Below are 16,566 nucleotides of genomic sequence, written 5' to 3'. Positions count from 1 at the left end.
ATAAGTAATGTAAGGCTATAAATACAAATTACCTGGCAACACATTGTTTCAAATTTAGCAGAGAGAGAGAGAGAGAGAGAGAGAGAGAATAAAAGCATGAATTTGGCCAAGCGATTTGAACTTTCTTTACTATCTGTTTCAGCTTCCCAATGCTTCTGCTGCCGATACTTACCCTTCACCTACAATGGAATTACAATAGCAATTCTGTGTCTAAAATGAATTTGAGAGTCTTAATTGTTGCCAGCTAGTCTCCGTTTAATTCTCTAAATTGATTTTCTATAGCTGTATAGCATATCCAAATACATCATTTGTCTTTTCAGTACAGCACATTAGCTCCCAATTACAACTGTTAGTTTTGAATGTGTCTAATTATTTTCTCTTTGAGGATATCATTAAACTCACTAACAAAGGAACCAAAATGAATCCCATCCTATCCTCTACCCATCAAACACATACAGATACACAATGGAAAGCTTATGGACCCATGACATCACCTTAGACTGTCTTCTTGCAACAGTCAAGCATATGAAAGTCAAACAACTGGCCTGTCCCCTCACCTGCCACAATGCCATCTGCCATGTGGGAAAGATTCCAGGAGGAAGAGGGGGAGGCAGGCAGGCAGAGAAAATGTCATGAGCTTGCTCCTTCTCCAATTGAGCTGCCTAAATTTTATTACAATTTTTTTGGCATCTGTCATTGAATTTTTATAATAGTGTGAGCTGCTTTGAAAACTTCAGTCAAAAATACAAGCCTACTAAAATAAATAATTATTCACCTGCCTGCCAGTAGCCTGTATTTTTACTAACTACAGTGGTACCTCGGGTTAAGAACTTAATTCGTTCTGGAGGTCCATTCTTAACCTTAAACTGTTCTTAACCTGAGATACCACTTTAGCTAATGGGGCCTCCCGCTGCCACCACACCGCCACCATGTGATTTCTGTTCTCATTCTGAAGCAAAATTCTTAACCCGAGGTATTATTTCTGTGTAAGCAGAATCTGTAACCTGAAGCATCTGTAACCTGAAGCGTCTGTAACCCGAGATACCACTGTATTCTGCTTCCTTACCTACAGAAGGAAACATCATAATATTATTACAACAATGTCAGGCTCAGTACTGAACAAGATAAAGGCATGCAATATGCAAAAACGTATGTCCAGATTTATTTATTTGAAAATCTACACTACACTTCTCTTTCTTTCTTTCTTTCTTTCTTTCTTTCTTTCTTTCTTTCTTTCTTTCTTTCTTTCTTTCTTTCTTTCTTTCTTTCTTTCTTCTAAAAGAAATCACACACTGCCTGGCCAAATACTGGTTGGCTGCTTAAGAGAATTAGAACATAGAGTAACAACAAATCTGAGATAACAGAGTGATGCAAGCAAATTATTTTAGTCTATTACTGTCTCTTCCCAAAAGTTGGAAGTCTTTCAGCCATACGACAAGAGGTAAAATTTCACAGAGGCCAGCCCATGGCACGTTGTATAATGTCATGGCCGCTGTGTTTCTGGCCTCCTGGACCAACCTATTCAGTAATTTAAAAACCAAATGTAGGCAAATTGGTGCTTGCAATCTTACATCAGAACAAATTAGCTGCTGCAATCCGACATGGTCATACAGAGGCAGGAGGTCCCTGCAGACTACATGTCCCTGAATGCAGGAAAGTTGCATTAAGACCAGATGTAATCAACCCAATACACCAGGGACCTTGGTAAGAGTGTACCAACAGGGTGGGCTGTATGCATGCCCCAGTGTCAATATCAAAACCATGGTAAGGCAGACAATATTCTCTTTGCCAACAAACATTTTTGACAGACAGCTTTTGACCCAAAAAACTGACACACATATAATATGACTTGCTGAAACACTTGACAGAATGCAATCATGCTTAAATACTACTATCTTCCTAAGCATGTTTTCTCTCAAAGTGAAGGTTTGCCACCCAAAAATGAGTATTAAGACGGAACTTTTAAAAGCAGCTCCTCCCACCAAGGCCCTTGTAAATTAGCAATTCTTAACTTGTATTGTTAGCCATTAAAAACAGCCTTGATGAACCAGCCCACCTATCCAGTGTCCCATTTCCAACATGGACCAAGAAGACATGGGAACAATGGAATTTGCCTTATGCAGACCATTGGTCCACTTGGCTCAGAATCTACGCAGACTGATAGCAACTCTCCAGAATTCCAGATTGGGTACATTCCCAGCCCTACCTGGAGATGCTAGGGATTGAACCTTGGACTTCTGCATGCAACGTGGATGCTCTACTACGAGCTCCCAAAACAAAAGTAGCACAAAAACCAGTCAGTGCAAATCTCCAGACAACTAAATTAAAAACCAAAAACCCAACATGTTTCAAGTTACGCACAGGCCCTCCTTCATGGGAACATGTATGCCTGAAAGGTACAATATTGGGCTCTACATTGAAATAGTTTATGAGAGTCTTTGCTGAGCGGTCATGGAGGTCTATCCTCCACTAAAATATACCTAATACTAATATACCTAAAAATATATACCAATATACCTAAATATACCTAAATATATACTAATATACCTAAATATATAAATATATATACGATATACTAATATACCTAAAAATATACCAAATAAAGTGGTGACCATCATACCTTGCAGCAGTGAATTGTGTCTTAACACTAATTAAGGTCAGTATTAAGACCTCTCCTCCTTCCAGAGGGGAGGAGTTGCGGGTGGAGCCAGCTTCCCGCACTTGCAGGGGGGCGTGTTCGGCCCCTCCTTGCCGCCGCATTAAGCCCCTCAGCCGGCCAATAGGGCTCACTGGGGGGCGGAGTCTGGCTGCTTTTGAGAGTAGAAGGTGCCACTGAGGTTAATACTCCCTTGATCACATCACGTTTCCAAGGCTCCACCGGAAGTGAGGTTCCTAATCTATGGTTTTGAGTTGGTTTGTTAATTCAAAATTTCGGGTTTGGACAACATGAGAAGTAATGGCCAGCTAAAAGCAAAGGTTTCTAAGCTCCTCCTCTATGTCATGCTGGAGGAAGAGGTGGAAAAAAGGGAGCACAAGTACAGGTGGGAGACTAGGCTCATTTTTGTGACACTAAGCCAGGGTTTAAGTCGGTATTGCCTTCAACTGCATTCAGTGATTAGTTTTATCATTAATACACATCTTTTTTAAAAAATTGAAATGACTGAATTTTACAACCACATTCAAAACTGCTAATGCTAGTTTGCTAAATATTATCTTACTAAGGCTACAATCCTATACAAACTTATCTGAGTTTAAGTCCTATTGACGATTGAGGGGCTTAATTCTGAAGAAACTGTATAAGACTGCACCATCAAAGTTTAAGTATCATCTATATGGTATTTATTTTAATAATAATAAAGTGATGGTGAGTTCCCAACACGTGACAGAACCCACATCCTTACTCCAGGCTTAATTTTACTCAGCAGCCTTTTGTTTTTTGAAAGATTTACAATCTACCAGACCATTCTTGCCTAGTGTCTCTGTGTTTGTTGACATTAAAATATATGTTGGGCTGGCAGGTCTAAGTTTGTGGATCCTGCAAAATCTTGTTTTTCAAGCAGGAACAGTTATCATCAAACCGTCAAAAGAGGAGACTGGTTTTAGCAATGTTACACATTTCAGTCTTAAAATTCAACAGTTTTACATTTCAGTCCTTTCAATTCAGCTCCAGTGATGCATTACATTTTGACTTGTCAATAAAATGGCAAATGGATAGCTAATGGACTAGTAATCAGTTTTAGCAATAAGTAAATAAAAGTCATCATAATCGAGGTAGCGGTTGGTTGAAAGGGCAGGGTAACCTATGATGGGCCAGAGGGAAGGTAGAAAATGACTTCTCCCTATCCACACAAATTTCTAGAAGTTGAGATGTCTTATTGAGTTTCCAGTTACTCATGACTAAGGAGAGGGTCAATCCCTGAATATTGACTACTGAATAATTACGGAACAGATTACTCCTGCCAAGCACAGTATTAGATTTAAGAAGAGAAAATACTTGAGGAAACCAAGACAACATGCCTCACTTGCTAATCATACAGGCAGCTGAAATGAACAGTACAGTATTTGAAGTTCATAGCATAGGGTTTGGCTTGTGCATAGCAAATTACTCAAGAGAAAATATTGTCCTTATGCTAAGAAACCAACGCCAAGTCTTATTGGCTGTTCTTTTCCAGGGAATGCCTTACTAACACACCCACACCCCACACACATATATCACACACGATCTAGTCAGCTTGTGGCACTGTAGAGCCCAACAGGCTCCCTAGAACAGATTTTCTTTTTTGCATAACCAGCAAGAAATAGTTGAGCTCTCCAGTGAAGTAAAGTTAACAGCTACACAGAGAGAGAAAAGAATACCAGATGCTAATGCTGCTTGATGTAACCATATCTGAATTCCACTTGAAAGATTGCTTGGGTCAGCAGGAGATAACTCCAGACAGAGTGACTCAAGGCAGAAAAAGGACATGAATGTATCAGCAAATCCACTTTTTAAAAGCATACGGTATAATATTTGATAGATACCCACCTGAGTGGTCTGAAAGTATCGAAACCTACTCTAATATGAGGCAGGACAAACATACAAGAACACAATATACCACAAGTGAAAAAGCTTGGGGACGCCCTAGGAGGTTTATAGTTCTAAAGTGGAAAATTAAAAAGGTGTCAGCTCAAATTGTCCGCTTGAGAAAGCACAAATGCTAAACAGTAAAGTAACTGCCAAGCAGCAGCATGCTTGGTAATTACAATTCACAGTTTGTTTACATCGACACCAGCCAGCTGAACAGTAGAGCCAAGCCGCATAATTCAGGCTTCAACTAAAAAAGAAAAAACCAAACCAACCACACACAAACACCACCCCAAATTTTCCTGTGTGCTGAATCTATCTGCTGAAATTCAGCCCCTTATCTTAAAAAGCTGCCTTTAATTCATGTAGTAACCCCTGCCTCTTCCCTAACAGTAACTAGGCTTAAAAGCATAGCAGCTGACTTAGAGCATGCTGACCTTGAGCAAATGAACGCACTTAGCAGCATGTACTTCTGGCTTATTTCACTGCACCAGCGAAACAGCCTCACCATCTATAGTAGTCAACAGTTTCTGGCCACCACCCCCTGCCTATTTTAAGATATCCCCCACAACATTTCAGTGATGCACAGTTCAAAGTGATAGAATAACATCTGAGGCCACATTCCAGCTCAAGTTGTTTACAGAGGAATCTTGTTCTGGTTCTCATGCGCTGCTTCTTTCATCAATGAGTAGAATATGGTCAGAACTATGTGTTTCCACTTATACAACATGAATATACATAATTTCACAATATCCCTTGAATAACAGCTAAATCAAGGGTTGTGGGAATTGTTCATTTATAAAAAGATAGCTAAATCATATCAGCATATGACAAGATGAAAAAATATGAAAGGCGGAAGCTTTTGCTCACAAATACTACATATAGTATACCACATGTATAAATATATTTTGTTTCAGAACTAAAAATGTAGCTAGAAATGTAAAAACACCTGCTTATCTGCTTTAACAATGTCTGCTGAGCTTTATCATGAAAGATTATCAGAACGCTTAGCCTAACCACACTGAATTTCTCCCCTTAAGACTCAACTTTAATACAAAGGGCAGAAATGATATTCATTTATCAGTCCTCCAAGTACAGTTTTGACCATAAAACAGATTTATTTTTTAAATTATAAACTAACCTTGGTCGTGTCATCTTTAATCTAATCCTAGTCACCAACCAAGTACATAAATAGTTTGTATATAAATATTTGTACAAAACAAAATATTTTGCTCTCTCCCGATAACACCAGTGGTTAAAAACATCTGAAACTGGATCCTGAACATCTCATTCTAGTACTCAGGAATTTGAAATAATTTTTACAGCTTTAAAAAACAGAAAACTTAATTAGCATGGCTTCAAGTTAAAAACAAAACAGAACAGAGCTCCTGCAGATAACCTGTATTGTCAGGTAAAACACATATGGCACAGAAAATACCCAGATTTCCAGAGGTGCACCCTTGTCAGACTGTTGCGCTTGTAGAATCTAAAAGACCAACAGCATTATTATGGCATAAGCCTTCAGGGATTGCAGACCACTTCATCAGATGTACGTCAATAGCAGCACGGCTAGCTATAGATTTCATATGTACCGGCTTCACAAAGCTGATAGCAAGACTGAAGAGAGATAACTAAAATATTTTCTGCCAGCATTATATAGATATCCAAGTTCATGAACTTCCTCAGTTTTCAAGTACCCCACTTTACATTCAGAGAAATCTATTCATCCTTCATATGGCACTTTTGAGCAATTGAAATGCTTTATTCCATATTGTTATAGTTGCTGTTTTTACTTAAAATATCTATCCACTGCCTTTCATTTGAAGTGAAAAAGCAGTATAGAATAAATACGTTAAAATTACAATCGAAAATAATACACCAGTCAACAGGCCAGAGCAGAAATAAAACAAATGGATTCCACCAATTGATACTAACAGCCATGGAAAAAAAGTTAATGAGATTTAGCAATCACTGAAACGCCAGTGTTGCCATTTGCCTTAGTACCGAGTGGGGGTGATTCTATAAAGATTGTGCTATGACTGAAAAAATCTCTCCATAGTGAACTCCAGGTACATCAGGTCTGCTGATGAGGAATCTAACAGAGCTATGTCTTCAACACTTCATGCATTATTTCTTTTAAAACAAGGGTTCATATTATAATGTGTGTTGTATATTTTGTTGTTTCTTCTGTTTGTAAACTGCCTTGTGTATTAATTAAAAGTGAAATGAAAAATGAAAAATTCATATTCTTCCTGTCTCTTTTCAATTTCCCCCACTCAGGAGGACCTCGAAGTAAAACACATAGGTATCCTAATACTCCAAAGCAGACTTGTTTTGTTTCAGAAGTGGAGCTGAAGCAGGCACATTTCCACCATTCCTTATGTCAGCCATTTCAACAGTTGCTATCAAATAATCAATCACTAATATCTGTAAAAAATATTTCTACACCTTTCTATTTTTTAGCAACTCTGCCAGCTTTAGCCAGCATGTAGACTTTATCCCACAGGAATTTAAATTCATTAATACCTTTAAGATTAGATCCAGACTTGTCCTTCTGTGAACAAAAGAGCAGCTGCAGTTTGTGGCTCAGGATCCTGTTCTGTTTCAGGCCCCAGTACTACCTGCCACACAGTTCCAGCGGGCACTGCCCCCATAATCCGCATGTTTGGGGAAGGTACAGTGATCGAGGAATCGGCAAAACTCACCTTCTCCCTCCTTCCACCCACGGAAGTGACCAGTTAAACAAAGTTTTGCTTCCAACAAATCTGGATCCAACCCAAAGTAATTAAGGCCAACCTGCAGTATTTTTAAAAAATCCTAGGTTAGTCCATTGATTTCTATCTGCCTACACCAGGCATAGGCAAACTCGGCCCTCTAGATGTTTTGGGACTACAAATCCCATCATCCCTGACCACTGGTCCTGTTAGCCAGGGATGATGGGAGTTGTAGTCCCAAAACATCTGGAGGGCCAAGTTTGCCCATGCCTGGTCTACACTGAGTTGTGACTAACATTTGACACTTGTTGGCATCCATCTGTCTCGAGAGACAATGGAGTATGCCTCTGTGGGTTAAGTCAAACCGCTGCATTAGCAGCACCAAAGTGGCCTCCCTGGGGCGCAAGCCTGGCCAATGTACATAACGATCCTGGGCTGCCCAGATGACAAGATCCCTCTCTTAGTCTCACTGATGTGGTCCAAAGGAATGTAGGGCAAAACGTTTAGCATCAGTTTGGCTACAGGAGTTGCTGGAAGGAGGCATACAAGGCACCACTGGATATCACCCACAATATTTGCATAATAGTTACTACACAAAATAAAAAGTACTCTCAAATTTCAAGAGGTAACATGTATGTTTGCTGAATTCATATCCCTTCAACCAAAGATTTAGCTATAAGGTGACTATAAGATAAAATCAGAGGCGTAGCGTGGGGGGGCAAAGGGGGCAGAAGCCCCGGGCGCAACACCTGGGGAGGGCGCGGTACGCGCCCCTAGAAGCTACCATTTTGTTTCTCTCTCCTCTCAGAAGCAGCTGCCGTCTTTTTTCCCCCTCCGTCTGTCTTTGGCAGGGAAAAGAGCAGAGGACTGCCCCCTCCCCTTGGGGGGGCGTGGACATTGGCTACGCCCCCTGGGGGGAACCCGGCCACGTCATCGCCAGCCAGCCAATCGAGTGGCTGGAGGTGGGGGGCGTGGCCGGGCCACTTTTAAACTAGCGCGCGGGCGGAGAGTCTCCCTCTCCGCTCGTGCTTTTCCCGACCGTGCTAACGCTTGCCAGGCGCCTGCAGAGCTCCAGCCTCCGTCCAGACCCTTGCAAGGCACCTCCAGAGAGTCCAGACCCTTGTCGGCCGCGCAGGGGATCGGGCCCTCCGCCCTTCCTTCGCTGTCGCCGCCCCCCCCCCTGCCTCACCTGGCTGGAATCGGATCCATTCCCTGCCTGGCTTTTTCTTCTCTTTTCCCTTTTTTTTTGGTTCCCGCCTACCCAGAAACTTGTTTCCAGCAAATATTGTTGCTGCAGCCTTTCGATCGGTAAGTTTCATATGCATTTTCCTTTCTTTCTTTGGATTGAGATTTCTGAAGCATGTGACCAAGAAACAGAAAACAAAAAACCAACTCAGTTCCTAAGGGGATCATGTCTTTGATATGCTTTCACTGAGACATGATAGTACCTATAATTCTTTACCCTGGAATGATTAAGAAAACAAATTATTATTATTAAAATCAAGGCAATTGATCATTTACTTGTTACTGTTTATGTACCAGTTTAAATAGTCACTGAATTTAGCCCATAGTGTAGTTCAACTAAGTATAGTAGTTCACTTATTGAGATGAATGAGGGGTTGCGGAAATATATAGTCTCGGATTTAGAAGAGGACTGTTTGCACAAATGTTGTGGAGGGCGCAATGAATTTGGATATCTAGCAATTTCAACATGCTGAAGACAGACTAATGGAAGAATTTCAGCACTGAATTCTTCCTTTTTATCTAGTGCATAACCTTGATGAGAAGCTACCCACTAGCAATACTACAATAGCTGGACATTCTGACATTACCATGATGTATTTCTGTGGCGTTGGGAGAATCTGGCTATTTCAGAATTATTTTTCTCCATTTTCTTGAACTGGATCATTATCCCACATATACCTGACAGGTCTCCCTCATGTAGCAGCTGCTGTCTGAGAACATTACCTCTGATTCCACAAATAATTCAATTTCCACCACTTATCAGAGAGTCTTTCAAGTCGCCAAAACTACAGTTCTTACACAGCCTCCTTAGTTCTGTAACATACTGATCAATAGTTTGCTTTTTCAATGCATATTTCTTTCAGAAACACCATTCTTTTTAGGCATACTGCATTCTTCAAATTTATCAGTTATTTCTTTTAGTTTCATATTCTCACCCTTAAAGGTAAAAGTCTCCCTGACCATTAGGTCCAGTCATGGACGACTCGGGGGTTGCGGCGCTCATCTCGCTCTTCTTTGGCTGAGGGAGCCGGCGTTTGTCCGCAGACAGTTTCCGGGTCATGTGGCCAGCATGACTAAGCAGCTTCTGGCGAACCAGAGCAGCGCACGGAAATGCCGTTTACCTTTCTGCCGGAGCGGTACCTATTTATCTACTTACACTTTGACATGCTTTCGAACTGCTAGGTTGGAAGGAGCAGGGACCGAACAACAGGAGCTCACCCCGTTGCGAGGATTTGAACCACTGACCTTCTGATCGGCAAGCCCTAGGCTCTGTGGTTTAGACCAGGCATCCCCAAACTGCGGCCCTCCAGATGTTTTGGCCTACAACTCCCATGATCCCTAGCTAACAGAACCAGTGGCTGGGGAAGATTGTAGTCCAGAACATCTGGAGGGCCCAAGTTTGGGGATGACTAGTTTAGACCACAGCGCCACCCACATCCCTATATTCTCACCCTTAGCAAACACAAAGTTAGTATAAATGTTCAGTGTCTGCTCTCCCACTAGGGTTGCCATATTTTGAAGAGCAAAAAAGAGGACACATTCTCCGACTTTTACAGATCAGTTTGACAACTACAGATCAGTTTGACAATTTTAAATACTCCTACTATATGTAGGCTATAGAAGCTGTGATATCAGGGGCATAGCCAGGATCAAAAATAAACTTGTATTTAGATGCATTTTACTTTAATTACATCAATATTTTCATAACAAATAATACATGTGCTTAGGGGGTAAGGGTTTCTTTAAGTAATCTAGTGGAAGAGACTCAAGTGCTAAAATCCACGGGTTAGGGGGCGCAAATTATTTGCCTTGTCCCGGGTGCTGACAACCCACGCTACGCCACTGGATAAAATCAGGTTTATATCAACTTTTTTCTCTCTCCCAGGCCATCTTGTGCACACAAAATACATTTTCTGAATTGTGCTATACAAAGCAGAATTCAAAAATAGCATAGCCTCTTCTAGATTATCACCTCATAATCCACTTTAAAAGTCAGATAGTCCAGTTTTATGCATGACACTAAAACTGAAGTTATGCTGATTAGGATTTCTGTGCAGAACCAAAACAAAATTATTTACACTCTGTTTAATGGGGTAAATATTCTAGGGAGCAATGAAAAATATAATTCAATTCAAGACTTATCCAAATCAACATGCTTAGCATGCAATTTAGTAAATTACAGACACTGGAGCAAAGTCAAAGCTTCAAAAATACCAATCAGAGGGCAGAAAAACAATAAATACAAAAAGCTACATACCTGTAGTACCGAGACTGCAAATATGTTGAGCAGACAGTCTTTGATACATGGCTAGCAGATCCGAAGTCTATTACCTTAACTCTGTACGGCTGCCGGGCAGGATCCACCAACATAATGTTTTCTGGTTTGAGGTCAGCGTGTATTAAACCAAGACTTTTTAGTTTTTTCAGTGCAGTGGCCACCTGTTGCAGAATAGGCCGTATTACTTTTAGCTGAAGAGGACTAAATTTATTTTGTTTCAGAAAGTCATATAAATTCTGTTCCAACATCTCAAAAACTAAGCAAGTATGGTTTCGATGCTGAAAGCACTCATATGCTCTCACGAAGTTAAACTCATCAGCATTCTCAGTACTCAGTCTTGCTAATATGCTCACTTCTATTTGTCCTTGGCGTGCATAAGATGGATGATTCTTTAGAATTTTGATTGCCACGATTTCATTTGTCCCTCTTTTCCAGCACTTTACCACTTGTCCAAAAGTCCCTCGCCCAAGGAAATCAAGAACCTCATAAGTATTTTTCACAGAACATAACACCTCGTGATGCACTAACTGATAATCTCCATCTCCATTGGTACCACTTGGTTTTGAAGTTGCAGTAGCTGTCACAACCGTCACTGGGTTTCCCAAGTTTGTTTGCAACATTGCAGGCATTATGGGCAGTTCATCAACAATCTGCATTGCGCCACTCTGATTCTCCAACTCTTCACTCTTACGCTTCAGTCCACATCGCTGGGGGCGGTCCAGGACGTTTAGCCCACTTTCCTGTATCTCAGTCCAAGGTGCTTCCACTTGAGGTTGCTGTGCCTGCACTGCTAATATCTCTGTAGCACCTGCAATATTTTTTAAAGCAACAGCACTAGTCTGCAACAAAAAGGTCTCTCTTTGAGGTCTGTCAAATAGGTTTCTAGCCTGCAAGAAAGTACCAACACTGCTGGGAGGCTGAGCAATTCCAAAAAAATTATCATTCACATAGATCCGTGGGTAGATTCGTTCATGGTACACACAACTACTTGGCTCCACTTTTAGTTTCTTCACACTACAAAAGGCACTTGACTGAGTTTGATAAACATATGGTGGATAGACCAAGACTTGTGAGGCCATACCTGAAAGAAGAGGGGGAAAGGAAAAAATGTCAGTAAACTTTGGCAGTTGTTTCCTAATAATTTAAGTATAAAACTTAAATTAATGTTAAAACTTTTCTGTGCTTGTTTGGAGTTTGCTCATGCCACACACACAAAATTGCAAGTCCTTCTGTATACTTGGATTTATTTCATTTTTGCTCACTTCCCTGTACTAGTACCGGTAATAAATTTTGTTTGAAATAACCACAATGGATTAACTACAAAGACATTGGGAGCAAGCAACCATTCAGGAATGTAGTATTTATATACCTTTTTCTTAACTGTGCTCAACATTATCTCAGTATTCTTTACAAACAATGGTCCATAATGTTTTGTCAGACTGCGGTGTCCAGGACCTGGTGTGAGGAATTTGCTAGTTTGGCCGCCTTCAAGGCCAGTGTGCACCAGGTGCCTCAGAAACATGGGGTTTCCACAGTCTTTCTCCCAAACTTGAAAAGGGGGGTAGTACAATGAAGTTGCTGGAACAATCTACCCATACCTGCAGTTTTAAGGTTCGTCACTCATTACAGATAGCAGCACACTTGTGAGCAAAAAAATGAAAGTCCAATATTACTATTTTCCATAACACAGAGAAGTGAAGCTACATTCACAGGCAAGAAGAGATTTAAACTGGAATTCTCCTGGCTTACAGAATTTTGTTTTTGAAGGTCCTCTTTTATCAATATAGTAGAAGCATCTACTGCATAAGGCAATTCATTACTGTAAAACACGTTACCATTTGGGAACCTCTCAATGGTTAAAGTTAGTTTCTTCTTTCAACTTGCTTCCTCAACTCAGATGCATGACAGCAGCGATCATGTTTTCAAAATTCCAAGTGAAGCTAACACCAGAAGTACTGCACGTATCCACAACTTGTAGGCACACAAAAAATATATTACACATGGAAGGGATGAAAATTTGAATCCAGACACCCTTCTCAAGAAAAGCAATTCTGCAGCACCTAAGCAAAGGTTTTGCCTGAATGGTAACTAGGTAAGTAATAATTCTTTGTAAATGTGAACCTGCTCAACCACATGGCTGGCCTGCTAATCTCTTGGACATTGACAGATCTGAGGATATCTGCCAAAGCTGCTCTGCCCCGAATGGAATGAGCCTTGATATGACCTTCAATTGCAAGCCCTGTCAAACTTAAAAGCAAGAAAGTAACAGAGGTACTCAGTCAATTTGTATATTATTAAAAGTACTTAAATAGTACTATAACACTCATCTGAAACCAGATAACAAACAGGTAGGACTACCAAACATTCAAAAAGGAGAAATATAGTAGTCATGGGAAACTACACTGATATCTTTTGGAACTCAAACTCTGCCAAGATTGTAAGGCCCAACAAATTCCTCAGTTGCCTCACTGATAATTTCATTTTCCAGAAGGTGGAAGAAGCAACAAGGGGCTCGTCTATGTTGAACCTGGCCCTCACCAACAGGGAGGAGTTGATTGACGAAGGAGAAGTACTGGGAAACTTGGGAGGAAGTGGTCGTGGCCTCTTGGGTTTCATTATACACAGGCAAGGGAAAATTGAGTATAACTAGACATCCACTCCAGACTTTAAGAAGGCTGATTTCAAAAAGCTTAATGGATGTGATCCCTTGGGCAGCAATATTCAAAGAGAAGGGCGTCCAAGATGCATGGTACTTTCTTAAAGGTGAAATACTGAGAATGCAAATGCAGACAATTTCAACAAGAAAGAAAAGTGAAATTGTTTGCATTATAAATAATATGAAGGCAGAGGTTCCCCACCTATTTCAAAACAAGCCTTACTACATCAAGGGGGGGGGAACCTAACCAATCACCTTTCACTCTCCTCTACCTCAGCATCCCACAGACAATTTTTTTATTATTAATAACACACATTTGACAAACACTATACTTCCATCACATTCTACCAAAGAGATAGAGATCTTTCTGGGCTGCTGAAGTACTACCAGAGAGCTCCCAGCATACTCTTATACATGGTTGACCAGTGTTTAGTTAGAGTAATCATTAGATAAAATGAATTTAAAGCATTGTACCTTTAAAGATTTTAGAATAAATAAATCTCAAGACAAACCACAGCTTGGAAATTAATTGCCATATTTTGTAAACACAACAGGTCCCAAATTATGTTTGTAAGCAGAGTTTATTACATACAAGCATCACAATGAAGGCAGATTAATACAACAACCACTAAATACTTAGCAACAAATTAAAACATTACTATTTCTTTATCAGTAACAAAATTGTTCCTCTCTTTCCATTACTGATTGTTCATTATTTTTTAAATGCTCTTTTAAATTATATTTTGAAATTTAGTTACCAAAATAAAAAGGAAATACATATAGCACTGCAGTACAACATTAAGTATATGATTAAGCAACATTCTTTACTCCTGAGTCTCTAAGACAGAGGTAAAGAACTTTCACCCTGGGGCCAAACCTTGGCCCACCAAGCCATTCCCACCAAATCATGGATCAGCTGCCCATCGGCTGACATCCCTTCTCACAGCAGATGTGCAAAAAGCAGAGTGGAAAAACTGGCTGCAACTGAGCAAATCAGCCCTAGGACACAGGAACCAACAAAGCCTTTCCCACAGCTTCTGCAAGCCCACAAGTCATGCATTAAGTGGCTCAAGAGAAGACTCTTGTAGCAGATTGGTGAAAAGCAGGTTTCTTCCCTCTAGTATGTACAGATCCACGACTAGTGGAACTTCTTGTGTGCAGAAAAGCCAGGAAGAGTAGTCTCCACCCTACTAAGGCTGTAGCCAAGTAGACTGCTCCCCATTTCCAGCAGGGCTACAGGTGTCCTTGGCTTAGCTGGTGAGTGTGTCTCTATGAAAGTGGGGAATGATTGAGAAAGAGCTAAGGGAGCCACTTGTCTGTAATTCAAGGGTTAAAATAAAATGCCAACTAATAATAATATAATAAAATACAAATTGAAGAAAAAGACAAAAGCTGAGTTCAAAGCCCCACTGTCCCCAACAGTCAAGTAACCCATCTACCACAATTCACAGAAAAAGCCTTGCATTATAATTCATATTGACAAATATTGAAGAATACATTTGCAAGACTCTTTGGACAAATAGCTGATAATGTTCATGCATGCACTGAACTGACTGTCCCAATATTATACAGAGTACAAACTCTTGTTTCTTTGCTGCATCAGTATAAAATAATATGGAACAAATACGGTACATGCAATGTATCATGTAATCAGTGGCAATGACAGCAAATTCCGCATGCTAATTGTATGTTGAGTGAAGTACTTTTTTGCCGACCGTGAATCTACTTCTAAATCAACTTAATTGTAAAACCCCAAGTTTTCATCTTCTGAGAGTAGCAGAGAAAATTATTTCTACTTTTTTCCACACCATGCATCAATTTCTAGACCTCTCTCACACTCCCATAAATGCCTTTTCCCCTAAAGTTACATTATTAAACCATGATCTGAAGCAGTTTAATCCTTGCATATTTTAAATAACTTTAGTAAAGAACAATCCACAAGTTCATACAAAATATGGTTCGTTCTATCCTGAATGTGAAAGCTTTCATTAGCCTGCTTTGTATTCCCAATCACCTGAACCAGTACAATTTATCCTATGACTTTCTTCTCTTTAAATGGCTACTATCCATTTGCTGACAAGCTATATTGTATCTCCACATCAAGGACAAAAAATATTTAAACAATCATTCTTAAACTGTATGCAAAGTAATCTCAAACTGGATTTGTTATTTATGTTTATTATGTCCCATAATCCAGGGGTTACAGATGCTCCGCAGCTCCTAGACAGAACGAGGAGGGGGACAATCCCATTTCAATCAAATAGGAACTGCTACTATATGTTGTGGCGCAGGGGAAAGGGCATAAGAAAAATAAAAATGTTTTCACTTGTGTTAGATGGGAAACTACTGAAACTGCCAGACTAAGAAGTTAATTGCAACACTCTAAATTTCATGAATAAAAGGCAGTTTGGCTTTCTAGTTTATTCTACCAAAAGAAAACCCTCCATTTCCTAAGGAGTTGCACCTGGCTCTTCTGCATACATATAGACATGAATTTATGTTTTCTGTAAATATATACCACTAATGCTAATATACAAATCATATGATCTCCACTAAAAACAGAAATGAAAAAATCTTCTTTCCAGAAATTATTAGCCAAAACTAATTTTTCTCAAGTTCGAAAAGTGATGACACTTGAAATCATCCCCTAGTCTCTGTATAACCAACCCAACACACTGCACCTCTGTTGGAAAACTAATTCTGTAACCACTTTAGTCATAAAATCATAAGAGTTGGAAGGGACCAACTCTCTGCAATGCAGGAATCTTTCCCCCAAAACTCACAACTCTAAGATTGAGAGTCTCATGCTCTGCCAACTGAGCTTGTTATATAAAACACTCCCAGCTCAAAAGCAACTCTAGGAAGAAATTGGTGGTAACTCTGCCACAGGACGTTATGGACTGCCAGGATGCCGAGAATGGTGGGAGGCACTACATGGGGAACCCCCAGGGGAAGGCGGCTTAGAGCCAGGGGATTGGTGGTAGGACAATGATGAGTGGTCAGAGGCAGAAAAGGGAGCAGACTGGGAGGAGGAGGATGTGTCAGAAGCTGAAAAGGCAACAGGGTTTAGTGAGCAGGAAGAGGCTGGGGCAGAGAGCAGCCCAAAATC

General features: G+C 40.3%; 1 protein-coding gene across 6 annotated transcripts in view; it reads right to left on the bottom strand.

The window, feature by feature from the left end:
- Positions 1 to 16,566, bottom strand: part of HIPK3 (homeodomain interacting protein kinase 3) — a 62,659-nt gene that overhangs the window by 29,121 nt on the left and 16,972 nt on the right. For all 6 annotated transcript variants that reach the window (XM_035118306.2, XM_035118350.2, XM_035118360.2 and 3 more), the window contains exon 2: positions 10,781 to 11,882. In XM_035118306.2, coding sequence (XP_034974197.1) covers positions 10,781 to 11,880 — 1,100 coding nt within the window. In that variant the 5' untranslated portion in view covers positions 11,881 to 11,882. The remainder of the gene's footprint in view (positions 1 to 10,780; positions 11,883 to 16,566) is intronic.

Source organism: Zootoca vivipara, chromosome 1 (assembly GCF_963506605.1).
Source record: "Zootoca vivipara chromosome 1, rZooViv1.1, whole genome shotgun sequence".
Classification (NCBI taxonomy): Eukaryota; Metazoa; Chordata; class Lepidosauria; order Squamata; family Lacertidae; genus Zootoca; species Zootoca vivipara.
Note: the sequence above shows the minus strand (reverse complement) of the source record. Positions and strands in the feature narration are given on the sequence as shown.